The sequence below is a fragment of the Miniopterus natalensis genome, chromosome 13 (genome assembly GCF_054644295.1).
Source record: "Miniopterus natalensis isolate mMinNat1 chromosome 13, mMinNat1.hap1, whole genome shotgun sequence".
Classification (NCBI taxonomy): Eukaryota; Metazoa; Chordata; class Mammalia; order Chiroptera; family Miniopteridae; genus Miniopterus; species Miniopterus natalensis.
The window spans coordinates 956,139-980,615 of NC_142093.1; the positions used below are offsets into that span (position 1 = coordinate 956,139).

Sequence of the window (24,477 nt, forward strand, 5' to 3'; positions counted from 1 at the left end):
CGCTTCTCCCGGGCCGGCCCCCCGCCGGCGACCCTTCCCCTCCCCGCGGCGGCCGGGCGGCAGGTGAGGCCCGGGCCGGGCTGCGGGAGGAGGTCGGGCCCCTCGAGGCTCCTGTCCCCCGGGCTCCGCCGTCCCGGGGCGCTGCGGGGCTGCGGCGCGTTTCGGCCGCGTCGGCGGAGCAGGCGGAGGGTCGGGGAGCAGGCCGGGGGTCGGGGCGCAGGCGGAGGGGCCGGGGCGCAGGCGGAGGGGTCGGGGCGCAGGCGGAGGGGTCGGGGCGCAAGTCGGCCGTCGGGGCGCAGGCCGGGGTTCGGGGCGCAGGCGGAGGGGCCGGGGCGCAGGGGGAGGGCCCGGGGCGCAAGTCGGGGGTCGGGGCGCAGGCGGGGGCTCGGGGCGCAGGCGGAGGGGTTGGGGCGCAGGCCCCCGCGGCCCCGTAGCCGCCCTGCTCCTGCTTTGCCGCGGGGACCGGTGGGGCGGCGACCTACCCGCCCCCTCGGCGTCGGGAGGCGCGGGCGGCGTGTGGGGCGCGCGGGCGCCCCCGTCCCGCCGCGCTCCCCGCACCTGCGGGTCCTCCGGCAGCGCCCGCGGGAGGCGCCCCCTGACCCTCGACCTCCCCCGCGTGCGGAGCTCCTCCGTGATGTCCGTCCGCCAGGAGGACGCGAGGTTAGGGGACGGGGCCGTATCGTCTCTCTGCGAGGACTCCTTTGAGGGTGAAAGAAGTATTTCCTTTTACTGAGACCGCGGGTGTAAACTGGAATCGTCCTGAAAAAGTCAAGAAGCGTGGCTGTTGAGGCCCCAGGGTGCGTGTTTGTGAATTGTGCGTCCCTCTCCGCCTGTTCAAATCTTCGTCCTGTTTTCTGTTGGGTCATTGATTGCCCTATTGCTTTGTGAGGGTTTTTTAATATATTCTCAATATTAATTAAGCCTGACAATATCGAGTGTAGGCGAACGTGTTGAACGAGAATATTCATACACTGCTCAGTGTGCAAATCGTACAGCCACTTAGTAAAGCAACTGGACATTATCTAGTGAAGATGAAGTGTATTGTTGACCCAACACACACACTTTTAATGTCAGGAAGAAATTTGCACATGTCCTGCAGGAGACGTGTACAGGAATGTCTGTAACCAGACTTTACAGTATCAAGGACCTAAAAGCCCCTCAAATACCCATCACACGTGGAATAGACGGTATGTGTGGCCCCACACAGAGCAGAGCATCGGCCCCAGAGAAGGCGGGTGAGATGTAGCCTCACCACTCATAAAGTTAAAAGTGGGGAAAGAACTGAAAAGCTAAGTAACATGTTGTTTGGGGAAATAAACGTGGAAAATGGAAGAAAAACGAGTGGGACACGTCAGAATGTTACCTCTGAAGGTCCTGGGGCATGTGTCTTAGCCACAGATTATAAATACTGTTTTGCATCCAGTCAATATTTAATAGAAATTAATTCTAGAAAATGTACCTTTAGAAGAGAAGGGGAAGAATAACAAGAACCTGCTAAGGTTTAGTAATGAAAACAGACCATGTGTGTGGCTTTCTCAGGACAGCCCTTCCCACCCAGGGTCACCCTTTCGTTGGGGGTATCACAGTCCCACTCCCCGTGCCCCTCCCTGTTCCCTGCCTTGGGCTCCTGAGAGCAGGGTCGCGATGCACCACCCTGGTGTCTGAGACATGGTAACACTCCCGAGTTGTGGTCCCTGGTCTGCAGGATATTTCAGTCCAGTCCTTTGGCAGTGATTTTTACTGAGAAATCAAGATTAGCAATCTAATTTTTGTCTGGACTGGGCAGCCTCTTTGTAAACATTGTCATGGGAAACTAGGAGAAGTTGATTTTCTCAATTGGACTGGATTAGGTTAGAAACAAGGTTTCTGAGGAGAATTGAAACATAGTTACAGACTTCAGCTTTGACTTGAAAGATTGTTGCTTTTTGCTCAGCTTTCTTATTTTCGGAAGATGATTTCTTTAAAAATATCTTAGGTAAATTGGTAAACACAGAACTGCTGGGTCCAGGTTTTACCCTTTGCCAAGCTGTCCTTCAGAAAAGTTGCATTCTGCCTATCTATAAGCAAGTTTCCCTAAAATTCTAAAAGTCTTGGCCTGTTTCACAGACAAAAAGAAATCATAGTTTTAATCTGGGTTTCTTTAATTATTGAGAAGCAGTTCTTATTCAATTCACATAATGAGTGCTCTTGCACAGTGCTGAGCCTTCTGTGCTCCATGTCCTGGGGAAGTAGCTCCATCATTTCTGGGCAATCTTCCTGGGTACCCACGGTGGCCTTTCTCTGAATATCTCGTAATGCACACAAATTAGCCTCAACTGGCAGTTACTTTTGCTTATTTTAAGAGTAGAATTTTCTCCACTCTTTCCTGCATATAAAGAAAATACTGTGGTTTTGCCAGTTCTGAGGTTCTTTCTCTTTTCATGTAATTGTGTGTATTGGACCTTATATTCTCTGTTATTCCCCAACTGTCCATTAGTGTAGTTTTGGGGGACCTGGAGTGACAGCTGAGGTGTTTATTCTGAAGAGGGCTCAGAACCAGCAGTCCTGGCATCTCCTGGCTTCCGGGCACGGCTGGCGGCTGGGATACTCAGAAGGGTTACTCAAAAGGGCCGAATTCCCTTCCTGGTGATGCCACTTAACAGGGATTCTGACGAGTCCTGTCACAGATGGAAAGCTGACGAGGTTGGTTGTATTTGTCTTTGTTTCAGAGACCATGGAGGATGCTCAGGGCGCCAACCAGAGCCTGACTTCGGAGCCCCAGCCAGCTGAGGGGGAAGCCGAGAGCATCTCCCCGCAGGCGCCCCTCCAAGAACCGGGGCTGCTTTATCAGGAGGAAACCATTGATCTCGGGGGAGATGAGTTTGGGTCAGAGGAGAATGAGACCGTATCGGAAGATTCTAATAATTTCGTGGATAAGCTTAGTGAGCACATGATGGAGAGTGTCCTCATTTCTGATTCTCCGAACAACAGCGAAGACGACACGGGTGACCTTGGTGGTGACCTTGGTGGGGTGCAGGATGTTGCGGAGCCTGCAGAAGGCAGTGCTGACCACAGACAAGACAATGTCATAGGTAAAGGTGTGGTCGACACTCCCAGTCAGGACAGTGAAAGTGATGGAGACGAGGCGTCTGAGGACGTTTCCGATGTGACCTCCGACACCAGGGCGCCCTTGAAGGAAGACCCAGAGCCGGAAGGGAAAGCTGCACCCACCTGTGAAAATGAAGATGCAGGGAGCCCAGGCCCCAGGCTCCAGGGTGCTTCCCCCGAGGGGTCTGGCCCGTCCTCCACGCAGCCCTCTCCCAAAGACGAGCCCGTGCCCGTGTGCACCATCTTCAGCCAGTCCCAGGCCGCGGCCTCCCAGCCGACCCCCTTTCTGCAGGATGGCTTCGAGTCACAGATGGTGAAGTCGCCTAGTTTCAGTGGCGCCAGCCAGCCAGCCTCCAAGACCCCTCCCCAGGTGGTCCAGCCAAGCCCCAGCCTGAGCACGTTCTTTGGAGAGACAGCCAACACTAACTCCTTGGCCTCGGACTTCTTTGATTCCTTCACAACTTCCACGTTCATTTCCGTCAGCAACCCCAATGCGGGGGCTTCCGTTCCAGAGCTGTCCTCGCTCGCTCCCCCGGTGGGAGGGAGCTCCCCGGGGATGGACGCCCCTCCAGAAACCCCTCAGTCTCCAAAGCCATTCTCCCAGATCCAGGCTGTGTTCGCAGGGAGCGAGGACCCCTTTGCCACGGCCCTGAGCATGAGTGAGATGGACCGGCGGAGGGACGCCTGGCTGCCCGGGGAGGGGACCAGGGACGTGCTGATTGCAGTAGCGACCCAGCAGTACAGCACCGTGTTTGTGGACAAGGAGAACCTCACCATGCCCGGCCTCAAGTTCGACAACATCCAGGTGAGGCCTGTTTCCCAAGGACGTGCTCGCTGGCAGTTCTGACCTCCATGAAATAGATAATCCTGTGTCCACATCTCAGTCACATCTGCTTCTGTTGTTTATATAAATATATACCATGTATAAGAGTAAACATTTTTTATATGCATGTATAGGTAGAATGTCTTTTTTGTACATCTGTAATATATAGAGAGTACTTTTTATATACACATATAAGTAGGATGCCTTTTATATACATATATAACATACATAAGTTGAGTACGTTTTGTATACATATATAATGTACATGTAAGTAGAATACCTTTCCAGCATTAGAAAATCCTATTTTCCAGGAGTTCCTGCGATTCTGATTGAGAGTCTGTGTTATGTCCCTGGGTGATTTAGAGCCCTGTTGATTTCCATAATAGAATTTAAGGTACTAGTCACAGTCTTACAAATGAATCCACCGAGGTAGATAGTGACCTTGTAATTCTCTGAAGTCACTCCAGACTTTGTGTGATCGGTTTATTTGAAATGTCTGGGCTCCAGTAAATGATAAATCTCCCATTCTTTTTTGTTTGTTTGTGTGTTTGTTTTTGTTTTTTTAAAGGCTTAATTCACTTAATTTTTCTTTTCTTTTTTTAAAATATATCTTTTTATTGATTTCAGAGAGGGGAAAGGAGAGGGAGAGGGAGAGATAGAAACATCCATGATGAGAGAGTCATTGATCGGCTGCAGCCTGCAACCCGGGCATGTGCCCTGACCGGTAATTGAACTCCGATCTCCTGGATCCTAGGTCGATGCTCAACCGCTGAGCCACGCCTGGCTGGGCACTTAATTTTTCTTGAGTAAAATTATGTGGTGGCCACAGCTAGAGCCTGGTCCTCTGCACAGAAACTCAGGTGTGGGCCTTCACAAGATGGTTAGATATTTGTATTGTATACAATGAGCTTGATGTAGAAAAGGTTCTTACAGATTTGGTAAGAAAATAGGAATGCCCCCAAAATACTAAACCATAAAAATATACAAGTTACATTAATGTAAATTCAATCCTACTGGTATGATAAAGTCATTTCCATTTTCTGTTATTAACTTGAATATTCTGTGTTGTCAGGGTGTGGGAAAGCAGCCTGTCTCAGGCAGCCCTGATGGGACCATAATTTGGTACAAATACCCGAGTCCCACTCTTAGAATTTTTTATAAGGAAATAATCTTGCCCTGGCTGGTGTGGCTCGGCTGGTTGGCGCTTCGTCCCGTACACCGAAAAGTGGCGGGTCAGATTCCCAGGGCACAGGCCCGGGTTGCAGGTTCGATCCCCAGTTGGGGCATGTTCTGTAGGCAGCCAGTTGATGTCTCTCTCACATTGATGTTTCTCTTTTTCACACTCTCCCCTTTCCTCTCTAAAACAAAGAAAAAAAGGAGCTAACCTCAGTAGTATGCAGATGCCAGCTTTGAGATGATGTCAGGGTATGGTTTATAATCGCAGAGTCTGAGACAGTCAAAAAAGCCCATCATCAGGAGGCTGCTTGGAGACATTGGACTCCTCTCATCCTTGCGCTGGGATATCGATGTAGGTACAAAGGTGGTAAACAGCAAGATGCTTAGTAAGGTTCCCATTTGATTGATGAATTGGAGTGACCGATAAAAGATAGCACATAGCGCCCCTAATATAATAAGAACTTTTCTATGTACACGCATGTTGCTTATAGTACATAGCACCTCTTTTCCCTGTGGGATTAGCGATCTGTGAACGCTGGGTGTGGGCACACTCACCAGTCTGCCGGCCTTGTGCCACGTGTCCTGCGCATGGCTGTCCTTCAGGAACTGAGGAGGACCTGGGTCTCCAGCAGTCCCTTGGGCACACAGGTGGATGGTCACAAGGCCCAGTGGAAGATGTAGTTGTTGGAGTACAGAGCGCTGAGCCCTGTGAGGGCTGAACTCTAAGAAGACCCCACTAGAGCAGCAAGGTCGGGAATTATTTTTCTGGGAACCGTGTATCAGCCTGTAGACGGTGGGTACTTTGCATGGCAGTCTCCCCAGCTTGGGCCCACGATGCACCAGGCCTCCTTCTGGATCCTCTCCATCCTCTTAATAAGCAGAGATTTTGAACAGAAGTCACCTTTGCAGGGTCTGTTAATGAGTCCCAATTGTGGACTCTGATTTCAGGGATACTCATGTGTTTGGGATTTGGCTCACATTTTCACTAGCTCCTTCCCTGGTCCCCTCCCTGGCCCTGTCTCCATCCCTGCACACCTGAGATGGCCTGTGTCCTGTGTCCTGTTTCTTCAACATCAGCGGGTCTGGCTTTTAGCACCTACTTTGCAAACTATCTGCTGTTGACAGTGAACCCACCCCCCCAACTATAGTTCTGGGGAAAATTGAAGGTTGCCATGGAAATAGCTCTTAACCCAACCCAGTGGCTCCCTGGAGGGTGTTGGGACCCAGGGGTCCTTGGGTGCCTTTGGAATGTGTAGTGTCTCACCTTGGTTACCAGAAGGGCTGGGTGAGCACATGATGTTAGGGGATGGGGCCAGTAAGCTAAGTACCCTACAGCGGGTGGGTAGTATCATACAGTAAAAACTCCAGCATTCTCGAGTTGAGAAAGTGCTGCTGAGTTACACAGTGCTGAGTTCTGTGCTCGTGTAACCTGCTGAGTCAAGCTCAGAGGTCAGCTGAAGCTTTCCTGTACCCTGACCACACTGTAACCTCCATGCGGCAATGATGGCAGTGGGTTCTGGTCAGCTGAGTTTAATGAACACTCTGCTGTCCTGACATATTTTTCATATATTCTTTCCAGGGAGATGCAGTCAAAGACTTAATGCTTCGTTTCCTGGGTGAGAAAGCGGCGGCGAAGAGACAGGTCTTAAACGCCAGCTCAGTGGAGCAGTCTTTTGTCGGATTGAAACAGCTCATTGTAAGTAACAATGTGTTTGATTTTCAGTATTGTTTTCTTGGTTAGTCCCGCCTGCTTTCATAATATTTTCCCTGGAGTTAATTACCTTGAATACATTACTCAAAGCCTTGTACATAAGTAGAATTTTTTTTAGAATGGATACCAGTCCTCTGTAGCAAAAAGCATCATATTAACATACTTTTAATTTTACGTCCAATTGGTTTAAAAACCATTATTTTAAATGATCAGATTACTTGAAGCAGCATGTACTTTGATTAAATATGCTTCATGAAATACGATGACTAGAGATAAATAATTTTATTTGGTATAGGAGGCTTATTGCAGGGGTGGGTTTACAGAGATGCACACCAGTCCTCCTTCATGAACAGAGTAAATGCAGAAGATGTCCTGAGTGGCCTGTTCCGGTTACGGATCCACTGTGTCTTGCAGAGCTGCAAAAACTGGCGGGCGGCGGTGGACCTATGCGGGCGCCTCCTCACCGCCCATGGCCAGGGCTACGGCAAGAGCGGGCTGCCCACCAGCCATACTGCAGACTCGCTGCAGGTATAGCCCCTTGGGTGCTGCATTGTTCTTGGGTTTATTATATAGGGGGCTAGAGGGACTGTGACCTTTCGTGCCAGTAAGAACAGTTTGGAAACAAAAAGTGGATTTTCTTATCCCGAATTCAGTCTCAGCGCAGTTGCAGAGCCACTCTTTGGTCACAGGGACACTGGGCTGGGAGGGTCCAGGGGCAGGTCTGGGCCTCGGAGAAAACGGGGACAGGCGTCACCCACAGGGAGGACTCAAGCTTCCTCAGGGGCTTGTTCTCTCCTGTGTAACATCAGTTCTCAAATGAAAATGCAGAAGTAGAGTGTGAACAAAAAGAAACTGGCCTGACGGGGAGCAGCTGCGGAAGTCCTAGATTCTTGCGTCTCCCAGGGAGCTCTCCACAGACTCCCCTAGAAACTCCCAAACCAGCATTTAGGGGAATTACGGGAGGACCGGGTGGTGTGGGTATTTCAGGCAGGCCCATCCCCAGTGTCCCCCTGCCCCCCAGAACAGCCACTGGGTGGGGGTCACACGCTGCCTCCTCACCCCTCTGGCCCTCGGCTGCCCACACGGCTGCTGTGACACGTCCTCTGTCCTCTGAGCCTCTCAGCCTTGGCGCCCCGCCCCCCTCACTGCAGTGCTGTCCGGCCTCTGCTGACCCGACTCCAGGGCTCTACTCCCATTTGTCCAGTACCCTGCCACCAAATAATGTGCTCCGAGTAGTGTTGATCCTCTCACCTTCCTGCTCAAAAGCCAGGCGTGGCTCCTCCTGCACACCTGGGGAAGCGCGGGTGCTGCTGTGTGACCTGAGCAGTCGCCCGTCTCTGAGCCCTTTTTCGTTGGCAAAGGAGACTGAGTTCGCTCATTTCTAAGGTAGCTTTTAATTCTCAACGTCTCTGATTCTGTAGCTCTCTCGTTTGACTTTCCATTATTTTTAAAAATATTTTAATTTTTATTCATTGATTTCAGAGAGAGGAAGGGGGGGACAGAGAGAGAGACATCTATTTGTTGCTCCACTTACTGATGCATCATTGGGTGATTCTCGTATGTGCCCTGACCGGGGATTGAACCTGCAGCCTTTGCGTATCAGGACGGTGCTCCAACCGACCGAGCTCCCGGCCGGGCCCTCCCGTCATTTTCCTGAAGGTGCTGCTCACACACTGCACCCTTCCTGCTGAGCCAGTGTCCTGCCTCTGTGCGCCCAGGCCCGGCCCCTCCCCGGCCTCCTCCCTCCCCAAGAGCAGCTGCGTCCACAGGATCCTGGGCTGCCTGGCTTCCTCTCCCTCCCGTGCCTCTCCCACCCCGGGAGAGAGTAGCTGTTTTATTTTCATAATACCTTGCATAGTTCTCTGCACGCATACCCTGCTCAGTAAGTATTGTCTAGTGAAATCGAATCAAGTGAAGTCATTCCCATTGTTAGAAATGTGTAATTTTGCAAACGAGCAAAGGAAGTCAGTTTAGCCTCTGCTTTAACACATTAGAAAATGAGCTCTGATGCCCAGCGAATAGGGAGTGGAGGGCCCAGGCGTGATGTCCCGGGTAACCTGTTGTTTCCATCCTGTGTGCAGCTGTGGTTTGTGAGGCTGGCACTGCTGGTGAAGCTGGGCCTTTTCCAGAACGCCGAGATGGAGTTTGAGCCCTTCGGGAACCTCGACCAGCCGGACCTCTACTACGAGTATTACCCGCACGTGTACCCGGGGCGCAGGGGTAAGGCGCCCGCACCGGCTTGTGCTGTTTTGTTTGCTCTGCTCACGATTGGGTGTCCTCAGTTTCCTTACCTTCCTAGTCCTGGGAAATCTTTCTGTGCTGTTTTTCCTTAAAGCTCAGACGCTTTCTGTGGAGGGTTACAGGGCAGGAGTCCGCCTTCTCCATGCTCAGAGCTTCAGCTGTCTCACAGGAATTGCTGTGTTACTCTGCCTTTCCCAGAATTGAAGGGGGTTTTCACAGGGTCTCCTAGACCTGTCAGCCTCACAGTATTAAAATTCTGTGTCTTCCTCCAACTAAGGGAATTTATGCCTTGTAGAAAAGAAAAACATGGAAAAGGTAGATTTTAATACCTAAAATGGCAGAAATCAGACCAATTGTCTTGACTGGTTGGCTGGATTGGGTGGAAGTGGACCAGCCAGGCTGCTAGGGTCACTCAGGAAGGGATGGCTGGAGCCCCAGGCCTAACTTTGTAGGACTGCCAGGTGCAGCCAGCACCTCCAGCCCACCCCACCTGGTGACGAGTTCATAGGCAGAAGGTAGGACCCTCTGCCACCTGGGCTGGAGCTGGTGTTGGGAGGTGTTTGGTCCGAGTACACAGGCCGTCTCTCCATGGCTCTGAAGGAACAGGTACCCTGAAGCTGCACCACGCACTCTGGTCTCTTGTCCTATAGTGTCCACATGAGTTGTGCACTCAGAACAACTAGTCGCACACCAGTTGGTTAAGAGTGAGAGAGATTGAAGATGAGACACTCTGGTGGCTGGGAAACTGGCCCTCGTGGTTTCTAAGCTCCTGCTCTGAGTGCCGACCACCCCGTGCTGGGCCTGTTTGTAACCCTGGTTGTGAAATAGCTGTAACTCAGCTCTGCCCTCGTCAGTGTGATGGGGATGACACCAAGCTTCCTGTGGTGTGAGGAGTAAAGTCCCAGGGTTCCTGTGTACAGCTCCCTGTCACCTTTCCCCTGACTTGGAGAACGTTTTTCCTGAGGATGAGAGACTATGAAGCACGCTTCTGAAGCCGCCTAAAATTAAATTGCGCTGGGATTCGGATAAAGAGAAGACAGTGGCCACGAGTCATTAAGCAGCTAATTTAAATCATGAAGTAGACATAAATCATACGTATCTTCTACCTAAGTGCATAACAGTCATCCACAGTGACTGCGGGATGCTTACTAGTTTTTCTTCTCATTTTGTGGTGTGACCAGCATGAATGTAAGGTTTTTATTCATTCGTTTCATTTCAGCTTGTGGTATGTAAGCAAACCAGTCGTTAAAATGCGCTTTAGAGAGGAGGCTATAGTGATGCAAACAAATAACTTTTATGAATGAGCTTTAATATCTGCGTTGGGTATGATTTTACCTGTTCAGAACATTCATAACAAGACATGTAAGGAGTCAAAAGTAAAAACCACGTTTGTTGTGGTTTTATTTGTCATCCGAGAAAGGAACAGTGTTGTAGTCCCCTACATTTCTCTGATTCCTAGCAGCTTCATACAGTTCCTTCCAGCCTCACCGAGGACAACGTGAGTGTGCCCATCAGGGTGGCCCCCTCCCTGGGTTGCAGGGAGGAAAGGTGGCAGTGAGCGGTGACCAGGCCCGGACGCCCGGCGGCGGAGCTCTGAGCAGGCTAGGGTGGGCGCCTGCCGGCCGTGTGCCTGTCGCTTTTCTTCCATGTTCCTCTCCCTCTGTCCTCCCTGTGCCCTGGTCCTCGGGCACCCGAGCCTTGCTTCTTTCTTGCGCCGCGTGTCCCTGTAACGCAGGCCAGAGGCGGGGTAGCAGCTGCTGGCCTCAGGCCGGTGCTCAGACTTCAGTCATTCAAAGCTCAGAGTCTGCGTTTGAAAACCACGCAGACTGCCCGGACCTTCTGTTAACTCGAAGTCCCCCACGCCCTGCGGGACAGGTCAGGGTTACACTTGGCCAGGGAGCTGCCCCACCTCTAATTGTCACGTGGCTCAGGAAGCTGGATCAGTGCTTGTCATGCAGGTGGAAGGTGAGAAAGCGGGATGAAAGGGGAGCCTCACTTGCACAGCCCAGGGAGTATGCAGCCACCTCTGGAAGCCACTGCCAGCCCCTCGGCCTCAGCACCAGCCGCACCCACAGTTAGGGGTGCTTTTGTTTGTCTTTATTGTTGGCAGCTTCAAAATTGCTGCTCTCAGCGCTTTAAAGTCCCCCCCCCCCCCACCGTGTTCCAGTCCAGGAGCCGTGCTGACTCGCCTTGGCTGTGATACATTGTAGTTACTCCGGGCTCGCTCTTTGATACATTGTAGTTACTCTGGGCTTGCTCTTTGCGTTGTGCGTGTTCACTGTACTTTATCTTGAAAAGAAGATGAGACGCCCGCCCAGGCCTGGCTGGTGGGCCCGTTCTGAGGGCGTGGACCTCAGCCCCCAGTGGGACAGCTGGCTCCTCGCCCCAGCCCAGCCTCCTCTTCTTCGGGTTCTCTCTCCTACTCAGAAGAAAGAGCAGTGGCGAGAGAGCATGTAAAATAAGTCACCTTCGGCATTCACAGTCAGCCTCCTGTGCCACTGGAGGAAGCGGGGAAGCCAGAGCGCTTTCCACTGGAAATATGCTTTCATTTCCCTCCGAGCCTCTCCTCACGCTGAATCCATAGCCGTGTGTTTAGTGTCAGTGACTAGAGCTGGAATGATTTCTGGTGAAATCTCATTTCAGAGCTTAATCCTCATGGATTACCAAGCCACACAAGTTGATGAGACAGGCACTTTAATCGGACGCTTATCTCTCCTCTTCCTTGGACTCCACTCCTCTGGTCGCTGGGCCTTCAGTCCCTTTCTCCCCTCCGCCCAAAATCATGAAGCTCACGTTTCTAAATTTGGAAACATTTTATCAACACCTGACTTTATTCACGATGTCCCCCACATTCAGGAAAGAAATGGGTAAACTTTTCCCTCCTGAGCAGCAGTGGGTGCTCATTCCCCCTCGGCACACCGACTGATGGAGCTGGAGGTGCCGGGGTCCCCCTGTCCGGGCAGCCCTGGGTGCTGGAGTTTCCACACCCAGCTCCTCTGCCTCCTGCCGGGACAGCTCTGAGGCAGAACTTTGGCTCCAGACGCACAGGCTTGCACACACCTGCACACATACATGTACACACACTGCAGACTCTGGCTAAAGCCCCATCCTCAGGACCTGGGCCTCAGACACTCACTGGCTTAGCCCCCTCTCCTGGCCCTGTGTCCCCCACACCCTCACCTGCTGGCACATCCTCCCTGTAGGTCCTCCTGGGGAACCCGGGCTCACCCTCTTAGGCGAGCCTGCAGTGTGGAAGATACTGAGGAATCCACCGTGCTCTGCACTGTCCTGGGCAGGAGGAGGGCCGCCCTGCTGGTGCCTCAGTGTGACGGTGCACACGGCTGCAGCACAGCTGTGGACGCAGGAGACACCCGTCTGGCCCTCTGATGACTGTCTGGAACACGCGTACACACTAGAACATGCTTATGCACCAGAACATGCTCACACACTAGAACATGCTTACACACGGCTCCACGTGCACCACAGCCGGCACCGTGGCAAACCACCAAGAGAACACGGTCCTGTCGTCCCTCTGGCTGCAAGGCCTGCACACCCCCTCCCAGTGCCAGAGCAGGGGGCGTGCCTGTCGCAGCTAACAGCCCTGACCTTGGTTGCAGGCTCCATGGTGCCCTTCTCGATGCGGATCCTGCATGCGGAGCTGCAGCAGTACCTGGGGAACCCCCAGGGGGCGCTGGACCGGCTGCACCGGGTGAAGGCCGTCTGCAGCAAGGTACGCTTGCACGCGGCGCTTCTGCCATCCCCCCCGGTGCCCACCGCCACCTCCACCTCGGGAGGGCGGGGGCGTGATCTGCTGTGACCATGGTACTGTCCTCGCTGAGATCACTGGGGGGCAGTGGGTGGATTGGGGGAAGCTTGAGTCCTGAATCCTTTGTAGTGTGATGGCTGATGGAGCAGAAAAGCCCCCTTCTGTGTAGAAACCACACATGTGCCCCGCGTCCTATGCACTGACCCCAGCGAGTCCCGGCCAGGGTGGCCGCCACCCGAGTGTGCCGGGCAGCGAGGTGGGAAGTGCGTCTGTGTGAAGCGTTCCTCACAGGTCGGCTCACACAGCTGCTTCCCTGGGAGCGTGTGACAGTGTCCGGGAGCAGGTCCCCGTGTGATGACCTGTCCTCCTCTGGGATTTCTGCAGATCCTGGCCCATCTGGAGCAAGGCCTGGCCGAGGATGGGAGCATGAGCAGCATCTCGCCCGAGAACAGGCAGGGTCAGTGTCGGCTCCCCTTGTTGCGGAATCGCCTGGGGCTCCCAGAGCACTTGGTCCACAGGGTCGTTTGGTTTCATTCCCTTTTTCTGTGTCACTTGATAAGCACTGGTCACCCTCCCCTCATTCCAGGGCAGCTCCTAGAGGACTTCCAGGCGGGGAGTCAGTGGAGAGAAGGCTGACGGGGAGGGGCAGGCCCACGCCCGTCTGGACCCATGGCACAGAGGCTGGGGGGGAGAAAGCGGGCTTCAGGGAGTGTGAAGATGCCCTGGTGGGGGGCGGGTGACAGCTTACCAGTGGTGCCTCACATGTGCAGGGGCTTGTGACCTTTCAGCACGACCTCTGTGCCCTTGTCATACTGATCATGACAAAACTCCAAGCTCCATGATGCAGGCAGGAGGGGACTCTTGTTTCCATTTGAAAGGTTAGGAAACAGGCCTGGAGAAGGCAGAGCCCAGTGTGCTGACATCCCAAGGAGCACCTCCCACAGGTCAGGGCAGCAGGCCCTCCCGCCAGTCCACTTTCTCGGGTTAGGTGTTCTCAGGGTGGCCCCTGTCCCTGTGGTCTGTCCCCCAAGGCTGATCGCTGCCCTCCTGTTGTTGCTGCGTCCCTTCCATGGCCGACTTCCCAGAGCACTGCCCCAATGGCATGTGCTCGCACCCCCTCAGCACCTGGGGGGTGACGGGCCTTCTGAATCAGCCACAGCCCGTGTCTGCTCACGCACCCTCTCTTGCAGCCTCTGTGCAGCTGTGGCGCTCCCGCTTGGGCCGTGTGACCTGCTCCATGGCCAACTGCCTGCTGCTGATGAAGGTGCGTATGTCCTGGGGCCCAGGAGGCCCCCCAGAGTCAGGACACACTCGGGGCTAAGTGTACTGTGCTCCCTGGGGCCTGGGGGGTCCCCCAGAGTCAGGACACACTTAGCTAAGTGCACTGTGATTCTGCTACCAGAAACCTTGACAGAAGGGAGGGTTTTCATTGTGGAGTTCGTTTGAACGTGGGTCTCAATGACTTGATTAAAACCATCGTTCAGCCCTGGCCAGTTTTGCTCAGTGGTTAGAGCGTAGTCCTGCGGACTGAAGGGTCCCGGGTTCGATTTAGGCCAAGGGCACGTACCTCAGTTGCAGACTCGATCCCCAGGCCTGGTAGCTAATCGATGTGTCTCTCTCATGTTGGTGTTCTCTCTCTCCCTCTCTCTCTCTCTCTCCCACTATTTGAAAAACAATGGAAAAAATATCCTGAGGATTTAAAAAAAAATGAAAACACCATCATTCATGCTCACACAACCCCCCCCCTCCCATCTCTGTCACATTTTTCTCTGAATTCCACCCTAGAAAGGTGGCCTCTGTTCTCTCTGTGGTAGAGGGGTGTTTCCCCTTGTCTGGGTTTGATTGGATGGTGGACGCTTATGGCACCTGGAGCCAGGCTTCCCACCAGACCTGTTTCCCCTGGCCAGGCACCACCCAAGCCACCGAGCTCCCAGCCAAGGGGACAGCTTACCAAGCCTGGGGTGGGGCTGACCTGCAGGGTCCTTTGTTTTCTCCAGTCTCCTCTGTTCCTCAGGTAGCCCCCCGTCACTTAAACAGCCCTGTCCTATGGCTACTCCCTGTGTTGGGAACCTGCAGCACCCAGCCCAGGTCACCCCTGCCCGGTGGGTGACCTGCACTAAGGGGTGGCCCCAGCCACCTGCAGGGCTGAGTGCAAAGCTGCTGCAGGAATCAATTAGCCGCAAAACAGGAGCAGCACTGTAGACACCTGGGCCATCAGGAAAGGTGGGAGCCCCCGCAGTTCCTCAGGGTGATCTCACAGAGCAGGCAGTTAGTTTACCAAGTGGGGAACGTGCCTGCAGGGCTCTGTACTTAACCCTGACATGGCCGCCGCGTGTTGTATCTGTGGACCCTAGCACCTGTGAGGACTGTGCTGGGCGCAGGGAGGGCTGGCGCAGGTGTAAGTTCAGAGCCACAGCAGCTCACCCATTTGGTCACAAAGAGCTGTGGCCGGGACCCACTGTTCAGCCCGCTATTGGGTAGCTCCCATGTTGGCACTCCACCTTCCACGCCCCCTTAGTGTGTGACACTGGGGTGCAGGGTGACCTTGCAGCTCCCTTCACACCCCTCAGAGCCTCCAGCTCTGTGTTCTCCCAGCCCCCTCAGCACAGTGAGTGAGGAATGGGGGGGGGGGGGGGCTCTGCGTCTGCTCAGAGAGGTTTCCCTTCAGTCTCCATGTCTGACATTCCCCATAAGGCCGCTGCTTCTAGTAGGTGATCCTGTCCCTGGTCCTATCCCACCTCAGCCCTGCGCCTGCCCTCCGGCATGTGGTGGGCAGGAGGGAGGTTGTGCCTGTGTCCCACAGCCTCCACAGTGACCAGGCTGCTCCCCAGGCCGGGGTCCTGCCCCCTCACACAGGCCATTGTCCCCAACTGCTCACCAGAGCCGGCTCTGAAACCTGCTGTCTCCTTCAGCCTGCGGCCACGGTCAGCGTCACCTGGGAGACCCAGGTGCACAGAGAAGCCAGAACAATTGTAAATCCACATGGCTGACACTCCATTAATCAAGGCTGAAACTGCTCAGGAGGGAAGTTACTTGGTCCACTCGTGGGGTTTTGAATTTTTAAGACACATTAGTAGGAAATTACGGGGCGAAAGTGCTGTGCTGAGCTGTCGCAGTAACAACGCACTAGGACCAGACGTAAGTCTGCTACCTGCATTGCTGGTAGAATGTGGAGGTCAGTACAGAGCAGGCTCTTGTGTTTTAAAAACACTTATGAATGAAACTGAATTTGAAATTCTAGATTAATCTTTCATTTGAGTCGAAAAAGGGAGTGAAAATTTTTGCCATTAATGCCACTCCGGCCTGTGCTTTCTGCTGCCACCTATTGGGCGTCCACAGCATTGCAGGCACATGTGGTCTTAATATGTGGTGTCGTGTTAATTAAATTGTGTGTGGGCTAACAGTGGGTTCATCAGCCACTTAATGATTTTTAATAACACTTCTATTACAGTGGAATAAATATTTAACTTTTTTTTTAATATATCTTTATTGATTTCAGAGAGAGGGAAGGAGAGGGGGAGAGAGAGAGAAACATCAATGAGAGAGTCATTGATCGAGCCCGCAACCCGGGCATGTGCCCTGACTGGGAATCGAACCCCAATTGCCTGGATCCCAGGCCGACGCTCAACCACTGAGCCACGCCCGGCTGGGCTAATTTAACTTTTTAATGATGAGGAATCTACTTATGTGCTCCAGGCCCGAATGTCTGCATAATACACTCTCAGGCACCTCCCATGTGTCACAGGCGGGGAAGTTCCACCTTCCACTTTATTTTATATTATTTGAGAGAGAGAAACATGGACTGACTGCCTCCCATATACACCCCGACCAGTGGTAGAACCCGATCCTGGTGCCCTGTCTGGGAATCAAACCCGCAACCTTTTGGTGTACGGGTCAGTGCTCCAACCAGCTGCGCCACACTGGCTGGGCACCTCCCCGTTTTTAAATGTCACTGTCTCTCCTCAGACTCACAGTGACCTTAAGGCGCCCATGCCACCAACCCTCTAGGTGCTGGTGCTCACTGCCTGCTGTGGCTGCTCCTCACATCAGGGACTGTGCAGCCACGTAAGCCACACACCACAGGTCCTTTTCAGTTGCAGATGGTTGTAAACCTAGTTTCACAGCCACCAAACAGCTGTAGCTGCTGGGAGAAGGGGTAAAGATTGAGCTGAAACAGGTTTGTCCTGTGGGCAAAGCCAGACCTCCACCATTGCCCCCTACCTAGGACTTGAGCAGTGCTTTCAGTGCTCAGGGTGAGCCCAGTGCCCATGGCGGGTGGCCAGGCTGGCTCGGTCAGCACAGGGCAGCTGAGGGCATCCGCCAAAGGCACAGGGGAGTCCAGTGGCAGGCGCAGGCACCACACACAGTGGCTGGCACAGCTTGTTTGGATGCTCCTGTTTAAATGCCTCACTTATGGGGGACCTGACTGTGTAATAGATGCTCTGACATATAAGTGTGACTAGAGCCTTGTGCTCTCTCAGCTGTGTTGTTTTCTGGGGGTTTTGTTTACATTTAAAGAGTTGAACTTAGTTCTCGCATAGCATATGTTTAAGAGGCACTTTTACTCAGCTGGCTAATGTAAATGACTGGTGGAGACAAGATTCACCGGTGCATCTAGTCACTATCAGGACAGAACACGTGAGCCCCAGGGAACTGCTCACCGCTGCTTAGCAAGTAGAAGCAGGAAGACCCTGGGGCCCAAGTGACCCCCTCGGCCCCTTGATAGCCCCGGGGATGGGAGGACAGGTCAACCCTGCTGAGGCCAGGACTCGGTCCCTCCAGCCATCCTCTGGCCATGCGGGCGGGTGAGGGGTGCGCTCCCTAGTAGGCTGGTGGCTCCCACTGGTCTCGTTTTCTTGCCAGCTTATGTGTCTCTATGTCCTCTCCCCACGGAAGTCTATGGGGACTTGGGCAGAGTGATCTCCTGACCTCTGGCTTCTCCATAGGACTACGTACTGGCTGTGGACGCCTACCGCTCTGTCATCCAGTTCCACCCTGAGCAGGAGCCGCAGCTGCTCAGCGGCATTGGCCGCATTTTCCTTCAGGTGGGTGCTGCCTCACACAGGGGCCATGGGCCAGGGCCAGGGCCAGGGCCAGGGCCACTGACGATCCAGTGACTCAGGGCAGCTGAGGTGGTGAGGGGGGACCACACAGGAGGGTGGAAGACTCAAGAAGTTTAGCTCTTGGGATAAGGAATCCTGGGGAAGAGGGGTCCACATCCTACACATCCTGTGCCTGTGGCACTTTACAGAAGGTGATAATTAGTGGTTACAAAGTTTCCCTGCCTGACACACAAATGTCTTTATGACCTGGTTTCAGGGAGCATGTGTGTGGCTGTAGATTTGTCACCTGAACTGACTGTAATTTTGTCAGAGCAGATTGGAGACATAAAGACAGCTGAGAAGTACTTTGAGGATGTGGAGAGAGTGACACAGAAACTCGACGGGCTGCAAGGGAAGATCATGGTGTTGATGAACAGGTGGGCCTGTTAACCTTGGCTCCTGGGCAGTGCAGCCTCAGGGAGTTCGTCCTTCCTGTCTCGGCCTCAGAACCAAGACAGCACATCACAGGCCCAGGGAGTGAGCCCTGTTGTCTTGACTTAGAGTCCTGCTATTTTAGCCACAAGAACTTTGAGGTTTTTCCTCCCATTTTTCAGAGAACTCACATTGCTCCATTTTTAACGTGAATTAGCGTCAGTGTGTCCTCTTTCTAGCACCCCGCTGTCTGTAATTCCTCCACTATGTTCCGGGCGTGGCTTCTGTGGGTGAAACACTCCATAATAAGGTTAGGCCCATGGGATATTTAGGAGCAGTGTGAAGCTGAGGCAGGGCCAGTTTTATAGCAGGCAGCAGTTGTAGGTGCAGGGCCCACATCTGGATCAATAAAGGTTAGACCTACTTTTTTAAGAGAAAGTTTATTTAGAAAGTTACAGAGGCAAAAGAAGGGCCCTGGAGCTTAGGAAAGAGAAGGGTAAAGGTAATGAATACCCCTGGGGGAAGGAGGAGGGGGACTGGAGGCCGGGCTGCATGCTCCCTGGAGGGAGAGTGCCCCTGGGCGACTTTAATTCTAACTAGAGTGCAGGCTGTGGTGCAATCGAGGGTGCCGTCCCCGACTGTTCAGGAGCACACTGAGGAGCAGGTGTCGCCCATCACTCTCTGCATTGGGAGCAGCTGACCCTCGGGTGCACCAGCATCCTGACCTGTCCCAGGTGATGCTTTCCTTATGGCTTCTGTTCTAGAGCCTTCCTCCACCTTGGTCAAAATAACTTTGCGGAAGCCCACAGATTCTTCACGGAAATTTTAAAGACTGACCCAACAAATGCAGTGGTAAGACACCTCCCAGATGTAGGCTCACAGCTGCGGGCCCCATGAGCCCACTGCCCTGGGGTAGGTGGTAGCCCTGGGGGTTGGGAGGTTCCAGCCCTGCCTGCCCCAGGCAGAGCAGCATCCCATGGCCCAGCCCTGCCGCATCTTTCTCCAGGCCAACAACAACGCCGCCGTGTGCCTGCTCTACCTGGGCAGGCTCAAGGACTCTCTGCGGCAGCTGGAGGCCATGGTGCAGCAGGTGCCCGGCCACTACCTGCACGAGAGCGTGCTCTTCAACCTGACCACCATGTACGAGCTGGAGTCCTCCCGCAGCACCCAGAAGAAGCAGGCGCTGCTCGAGGCCGTCGCCTGCAGGGAGGGGGACAGCTTCAACACCCAGTGCCTCAAGCTGGCCTAGGCCCTGCGACTGAAGCTCCGGGCTCCTGGGAGCCGCCCTGGGACTGCGGCTGGCTCAGTGAGCCTCTCACTGGGCTCTGGGAGCATGTCTCCTGGTCCGGAGCACCAAGGCCATGCTGTTGGGCAGCTTGTTCAACTCCAGCCAGTGACCGGGCAGCCCTGCACATCTATGAGTACACGGCAAACGTGCCGCAAGGGGGGATGCAGAGAACGTCTGTAAGACACACCAGGGCCCTTCTGTTTGTTCCTGGAAGCTGAGCTACTTGATGTGTTAATTCTGAGTATCCTCAGAGAAAAGCTGGAAAATGTAATATAAACCGTTCCCTCTGCCTGAGTGTCTGGGACGTTTGTGAATGTGGGAAACACCATGTCACCCTCCTCCCACAGCCCCAGTCGGACTCACCATGTCCCTCAACTGATTCTTCTCATCCCGGGCTGAGCACCAGGACGAACTGGTGAGGGGACAAAACTTGTTATCTGTGTGTTCTGCACATTGGGAGGGAGGGGTCAGGGGAGTCATCCCAACAAGAGGCTGCGGGTGCACAAAACCGCATGCGAGGGGCTGAGTTTTCACGTCTGACCTGGCTCTTTGTACCCACTGAAGAGCCTCTGCCCTGGAGCAGGTACCTCAAAGGCCAACCTGCTTTTCTGAGCCGACTCTCCTGGTCCCCGTCCCCAGACATCCGAAGGCCACTCTCCCAGGGTGGCAAGGAGACCGGCTTCTCTGACCTGATCATAAAGGCAGGTGGCTTCCTTCCCCTGAGAGTGACCACTCCAGAGATCACACCGGACTGTGGGGCACATGGACACGAGCTCCCAAGACCAACGTGGAGACTTGAAAGATAAACTTTAACAGGAAGACTTTTTATTCCAGATTTAAAAGTACTTAAAACAACCCGCCCTTCAAAACATGACATCATTTGGGGTTTTCTAACGATTATAACAAATTTGACATCATTGCACCTCAGAATTATTGAATAAAAAATGAATGTACCATTCTCTTGTTAAAATCAAAAGCTTCATTGTAACAGGATCCATAGCAGGGAGTTTAAACTAGAAGCCTCTCACTGAACCAACATTTACGTAAGATATAAATTAATTACATATGGATGTGATCACATAGGACCTAAATGGTGATTTAACAGGCCATGTGCACCTGAATGCAACGTGACTCCACGTGAAATTAAGGCAGCTACTTTATTTTAAACAGGAAAGTGAGTGAGCAGCTAACCCATTCCCCTGAGGGCTCGCCCCCCACACATGCCCGTGTTTGGGAGAAAGTGTTTATGGGCCGGTCCTGTCATCTGCTCACACCTGCACACAGGCAGGCGTGGCCTTGACCGCAATCTGCATAAAGCTGCAGAATCAGGTCCTGATGGGGCAGCCAGGCAGGGACAGGTGGGGACATGAACCTCACTGGGTTCGAGTGGAATGCGAGTGTGGCACAGGGCCCTGGGAGAGGCGAAAAGGAACGTGACCCCACATTCCCAGAGGCTCCTACATGAAAATCAGATTCTTGGCTCCTCTCTCTCAAGCATACTCAGGTCAAATAACTTCACCCAGGAAAGCTCACCCAGCTCAGGTCTGCAACAGGAAAGCAAGGACACGACCCGTTTCCTGCTGCTGTCACACTGGGGCGCATCATGGGCGAGGGGGGTGCGGCCCCGGGCCCCCGCTATGCTCTCTGTGCCAAGAATGCCATGTACTGCCCCCGAGCCGCAAAATGGTCAGCTGGCCGGTTGTACGCCGTCCACACAGGTTCTCCCACAAACAGCCGCATGGCCTTCACGTAGTTCTAGAAAACACCATGGCTGGTTTTAACCCTCGTGTCTGAACACGCTAGTCACACCGTATCCTCCGGGCCCCTGTGCACAGAGCGGCCTTAGTCACACGCACACTCCCCACCTGCTCGTCCAGCGTGAAGCGGTGATAGATCCCCGCAGGCAGGGTGATCATGTCCCCTTTCTCCATGGCGATCCGGATCCACCTGTCCGCCTCGTCCCGCACGTCGAAGTACCCACTGCCATCCAAGACGTAGCGGATCTCATCGTCCAGGTGCAAATGCTCCTCGTAAAACATTTTAATCTAGAGCACAAGGACACTCTGCGAGTCCACCGCAGACCAAGCCTGCAGACTGGCACAGCTCCAACCCCAAAGACCAGAGCTGGAGTGGGTGGAAATTCCCCCCGAAAAGAAGAGGCAGAATAAGCGTAAGGGGAGCTGGAGTATTTTATGAAACCTACCAACCAATACCAGTGAAAGAATTAACACTCACATGGCACTTGCCAGGTGCCAGGCAAAGTTCTAAACAGTTCACACGAGTGACTCACCTGGGTGCTGTTGGTTGTGCCCCTTTGACCGATGAGGAAACGTGGCAGAGGCTAGGTCGTGGGCCCAACAGCACACAGCCTGCACGTGCAGAGCCAGGACTGCCAGAGAGAGCCTGGCTCCTGCTCATAACCCACTCATGCCGTCACGTGACCAATCGTGCACACACAGGCACACGGTCACACAGAGAATTCACACGGTGAATGGAAGTCGTTTCAAACAGCCTGGTGCTCCCTACCTTCTCCTCGTAGTCTGGCAGCTTCTCTTTGCATATGGTAATGATGTCCATCCAGGAGTAGTTCCTCTCCCTTCGGATCTTTTCCAATTCCGGGTCATTCTCATATTTGTCAGCATCCAACTGAAACAGTTCCAACAACAAAAAGGTCACGTTAGCTCAAGGAGGCCCCGCCTCACGCTCCTCCTGGACCCCCTTCTGCTCACCGCCAGACTCACCCAGCCGCGGTCAATCCCGATTCACCCTCCTTCCCTCCTTTCCCGCCTGTGAATGGTTTTCCCATTCTCCCTAACTACTAAAATCAAGGCAGTTGTGTTCAATTCCTGCCTCCCTGCTCCCCAAGTCCCTCCTGGGGGTTCCTCTTCACACCCGGGTCTCACTGCCCACTTAGGTGGAGCGCTGTGGCCCCAAGGCCGCCTGCGCACCCACTCAGGCCTGCGGCCCCCACTCCGCAGTCCACCTGCGCGCTCTGTGGTCAGCCTGTGTCCCTGGGTCAAGGGGCCTGCCGCCCTCAGAGCTGCAGGTCAAGTCCAAGTGCGTGAGGCTGTCACCTGGCCCAGGTGCTTTTCTTCTCTGCTCCTAGTCCCTACGCTGTAGACCAAATAGGAGTATTTGCTACACTTGAAAAATCCCTGAAGCTCCCCTCCCCGGGCCCTTGCCCCTGACAGCTTCCCACCCAGCCTGGGCCCTGGGCGCGGATCGCCCACCGCTCCCTACGGTCCGCCCCAGAGCCGTCTCCGTGAAGCAGGCCGAGGGCGCAGAGTCCGCCTGGACGGACCGGGCCTGGCAGCGACCTGGCCGCGCCTCAGCTGCACGAGCCTCGTGTCCTGAGCGCTGAACGGCCGACCCGGGACCTCCCGGAGCCACGTCCACTCCCACAGGGGACCCCACGCCGGGGATCCGCACGACGCGCGTGACACCCGCAGGAGCCCAGCTTCTCCCCGCGCGGCTGCGGGACGGGAGCGCGCGGTCACCCGCCGCGTCGCTAGGGGCAGATGCGAAGTGCCCCGCGGCTCCCCCGGAACGGCCACCGGCGAACACGAGCCGCGCGCGGGCGCCCCGGCCCCCCCTCCGCCGACGGCCCTCGCGGCTGCGCGCCCCGCTCACCAGGGTCCCGCCGGGAGCTGCCGCGGCCAAGGGGCGGGGGTTGGGGGAGCGTCTCCCGGGATCCGCCCGCTGCTGCTAATCCCCGGCTCCCCCGCCCCCGACGACCCAAACACGCTGCTGAGCATGCTCAGCGCACCACGCCGCCGACCACCGGGCCCCGCCGCGCATGCTCAGCGCACCACGCCGCCGACCACCGGGCCCCGCCGCGCATGCTCAGCGCACCACGCCGCCGACCACCGGGCCCCGCCGCGCATGCTCAGCGCACCCCCGCCGCCGACCACCGGGCCCCGCCGCGCATGCTCAGCGCACCCCCGCCGCCGACCACCGGGCCCCGCCGCGCATGCTCAGCGCACCACGCCGCCGACCACCGGGCCCCGCCGCGCATGCTCAGCGCACCCCCGCCGCCGACCACCGGGCCCCGCCGCGCATGCTCAGCGCACCCCAGCCGCCGACCACCGGGCCCCGCCGCGCATGCTCAGCGCACCACGCCGCCGACCACCGGGCCCCGCCGCGCATGCTCAGCGCACCCCCGCCGCCGACCACCGGGCCCCGCCGCGCATGCTCAGCGCACCCCCGCCGCCGACCACCGGGCCCCGCCGCGCATGCTCAGCGCACCCCAGCCGCCGACCACCGGGCCCCGCCGCGCATGCTCAGCGCACCACGCCGCCGACCACCGGGCCCCGCCGCGCATGCTCAGCGCACCACGCCGCCGACCACCGGGCCCCGCTGCGGAGCGTGCGGAGCGCGTTCACCCGGCGCTGCTGCTGAGGGTGCGCAGGGCGCCCGTGGTCCCGGCCGCGGTTCCAGCTCTTGGCGGAGCCGGGATGGGCGCGGGGTCGGGGGCGCCTAAGGGACCCTCGCTCACCGGCCCCGCGTCCCCTACCTTCCAGTACACGACCCCGAGCCGGCGCAGCTGCTCCAGGCCGACCGGGCGGCTGGGCTCGGCGCGGTGCGGCCGGCGGGGGTCGTCGGCGGAGTCGTCCATGTACCAGGCCTGCACCATGGCGGCTGCGGGCGGCTGCGGGCTGCGGGCGACCTGAGCCCGGGCCGGGGGCGGGGCCTGCGTGCCCGGGCCGGGGCCTGCGTGCCCGGGGCGGGGCGGGGCCGGGGCGGGGCCTGCGTGCCCGGGCCGGGGCGGGGCGGGGCCGGAGCCTGCACCGAGCGCGGGCGGGGAGGCCGCTCGGGAAGAAGCTCGGGCTCGCGGCCGCGCACGTACCTCCCGGTGGCCGCAGCCCCCGTGCACGCGCGGGAGTTTCCACGGAGACCGGACAGCTGGCGGTC

The 24,477-nt window shown here is 55.6% G+C and overlaps 2 protein-coding genes across 3 annotated transcripts; one reads left to right on the plus strand and one right to left on the minus strand.

Annotated features, from left to right (window-relative positions):
* Positions 1–20,524, plus strand: TRAPPC12 (trafficking protein particle complex subunit 12). 2 transcript variants are annotated; one of them, XM_087823312.1, is made up of 12 exons: positions 1–63; positions 2,709–3,892; positions 6,666–6,782; positions 7,212–7,325; positions 8,879–9,017; positions 12,656–12,768; positions 13,189–13,261; positions 13,995–14,068; positions 17,751–17,849; positions 18,183–18,283; positions 19,043–19,130; positions 19,285–20,524. In XM_087823312.1, the coding sequence occupies exons 2-12, from the start codon at positions 2,714–2,716 to the stop codon at positions 19,525–19,527; spliced, it is 2,340 nt and encodes a 779-aa protein (XP_087679438.1). In that variant the 5' UTR covers positions 1–63; positions 2,709–2,713; the 3' UTR covers positions 19,528–20,524. The 2 variants fall into 2 exon arrangements, with proteins under 2 accessions (XP_087679438.1, XP_016054666.2); XM_016199180.2 differs by lacking the exon at positions 1–63 and adding an exon at positions 535–797.
* Positions 20,370–24,230, minus strand: ADI1 (acireductone dioxygenase 1). The gene is made up of 4 exons (XM_087823313.1): positions 24,080–24,230; positions 22,093–22,212; positions 21,432–21,611; positions 20,370–21,321 (listed from the first exon to the last, which is right to left on the minus strand). The coding sequence occupies exons 1-4, from the start codon at positions 24,197–24,199 to the stop codon at positions 21,202–21,204; spliced, it is 540 nt and encodes a 179-aa protein (XP_087679439.1). The 5' UTR covers positions 24,200–24,230; the 3' UTR covers positions 20,370–21,201.
* Between the last annotated feature and the right edge of the window lie 247 nt (positions 24,231–24,477).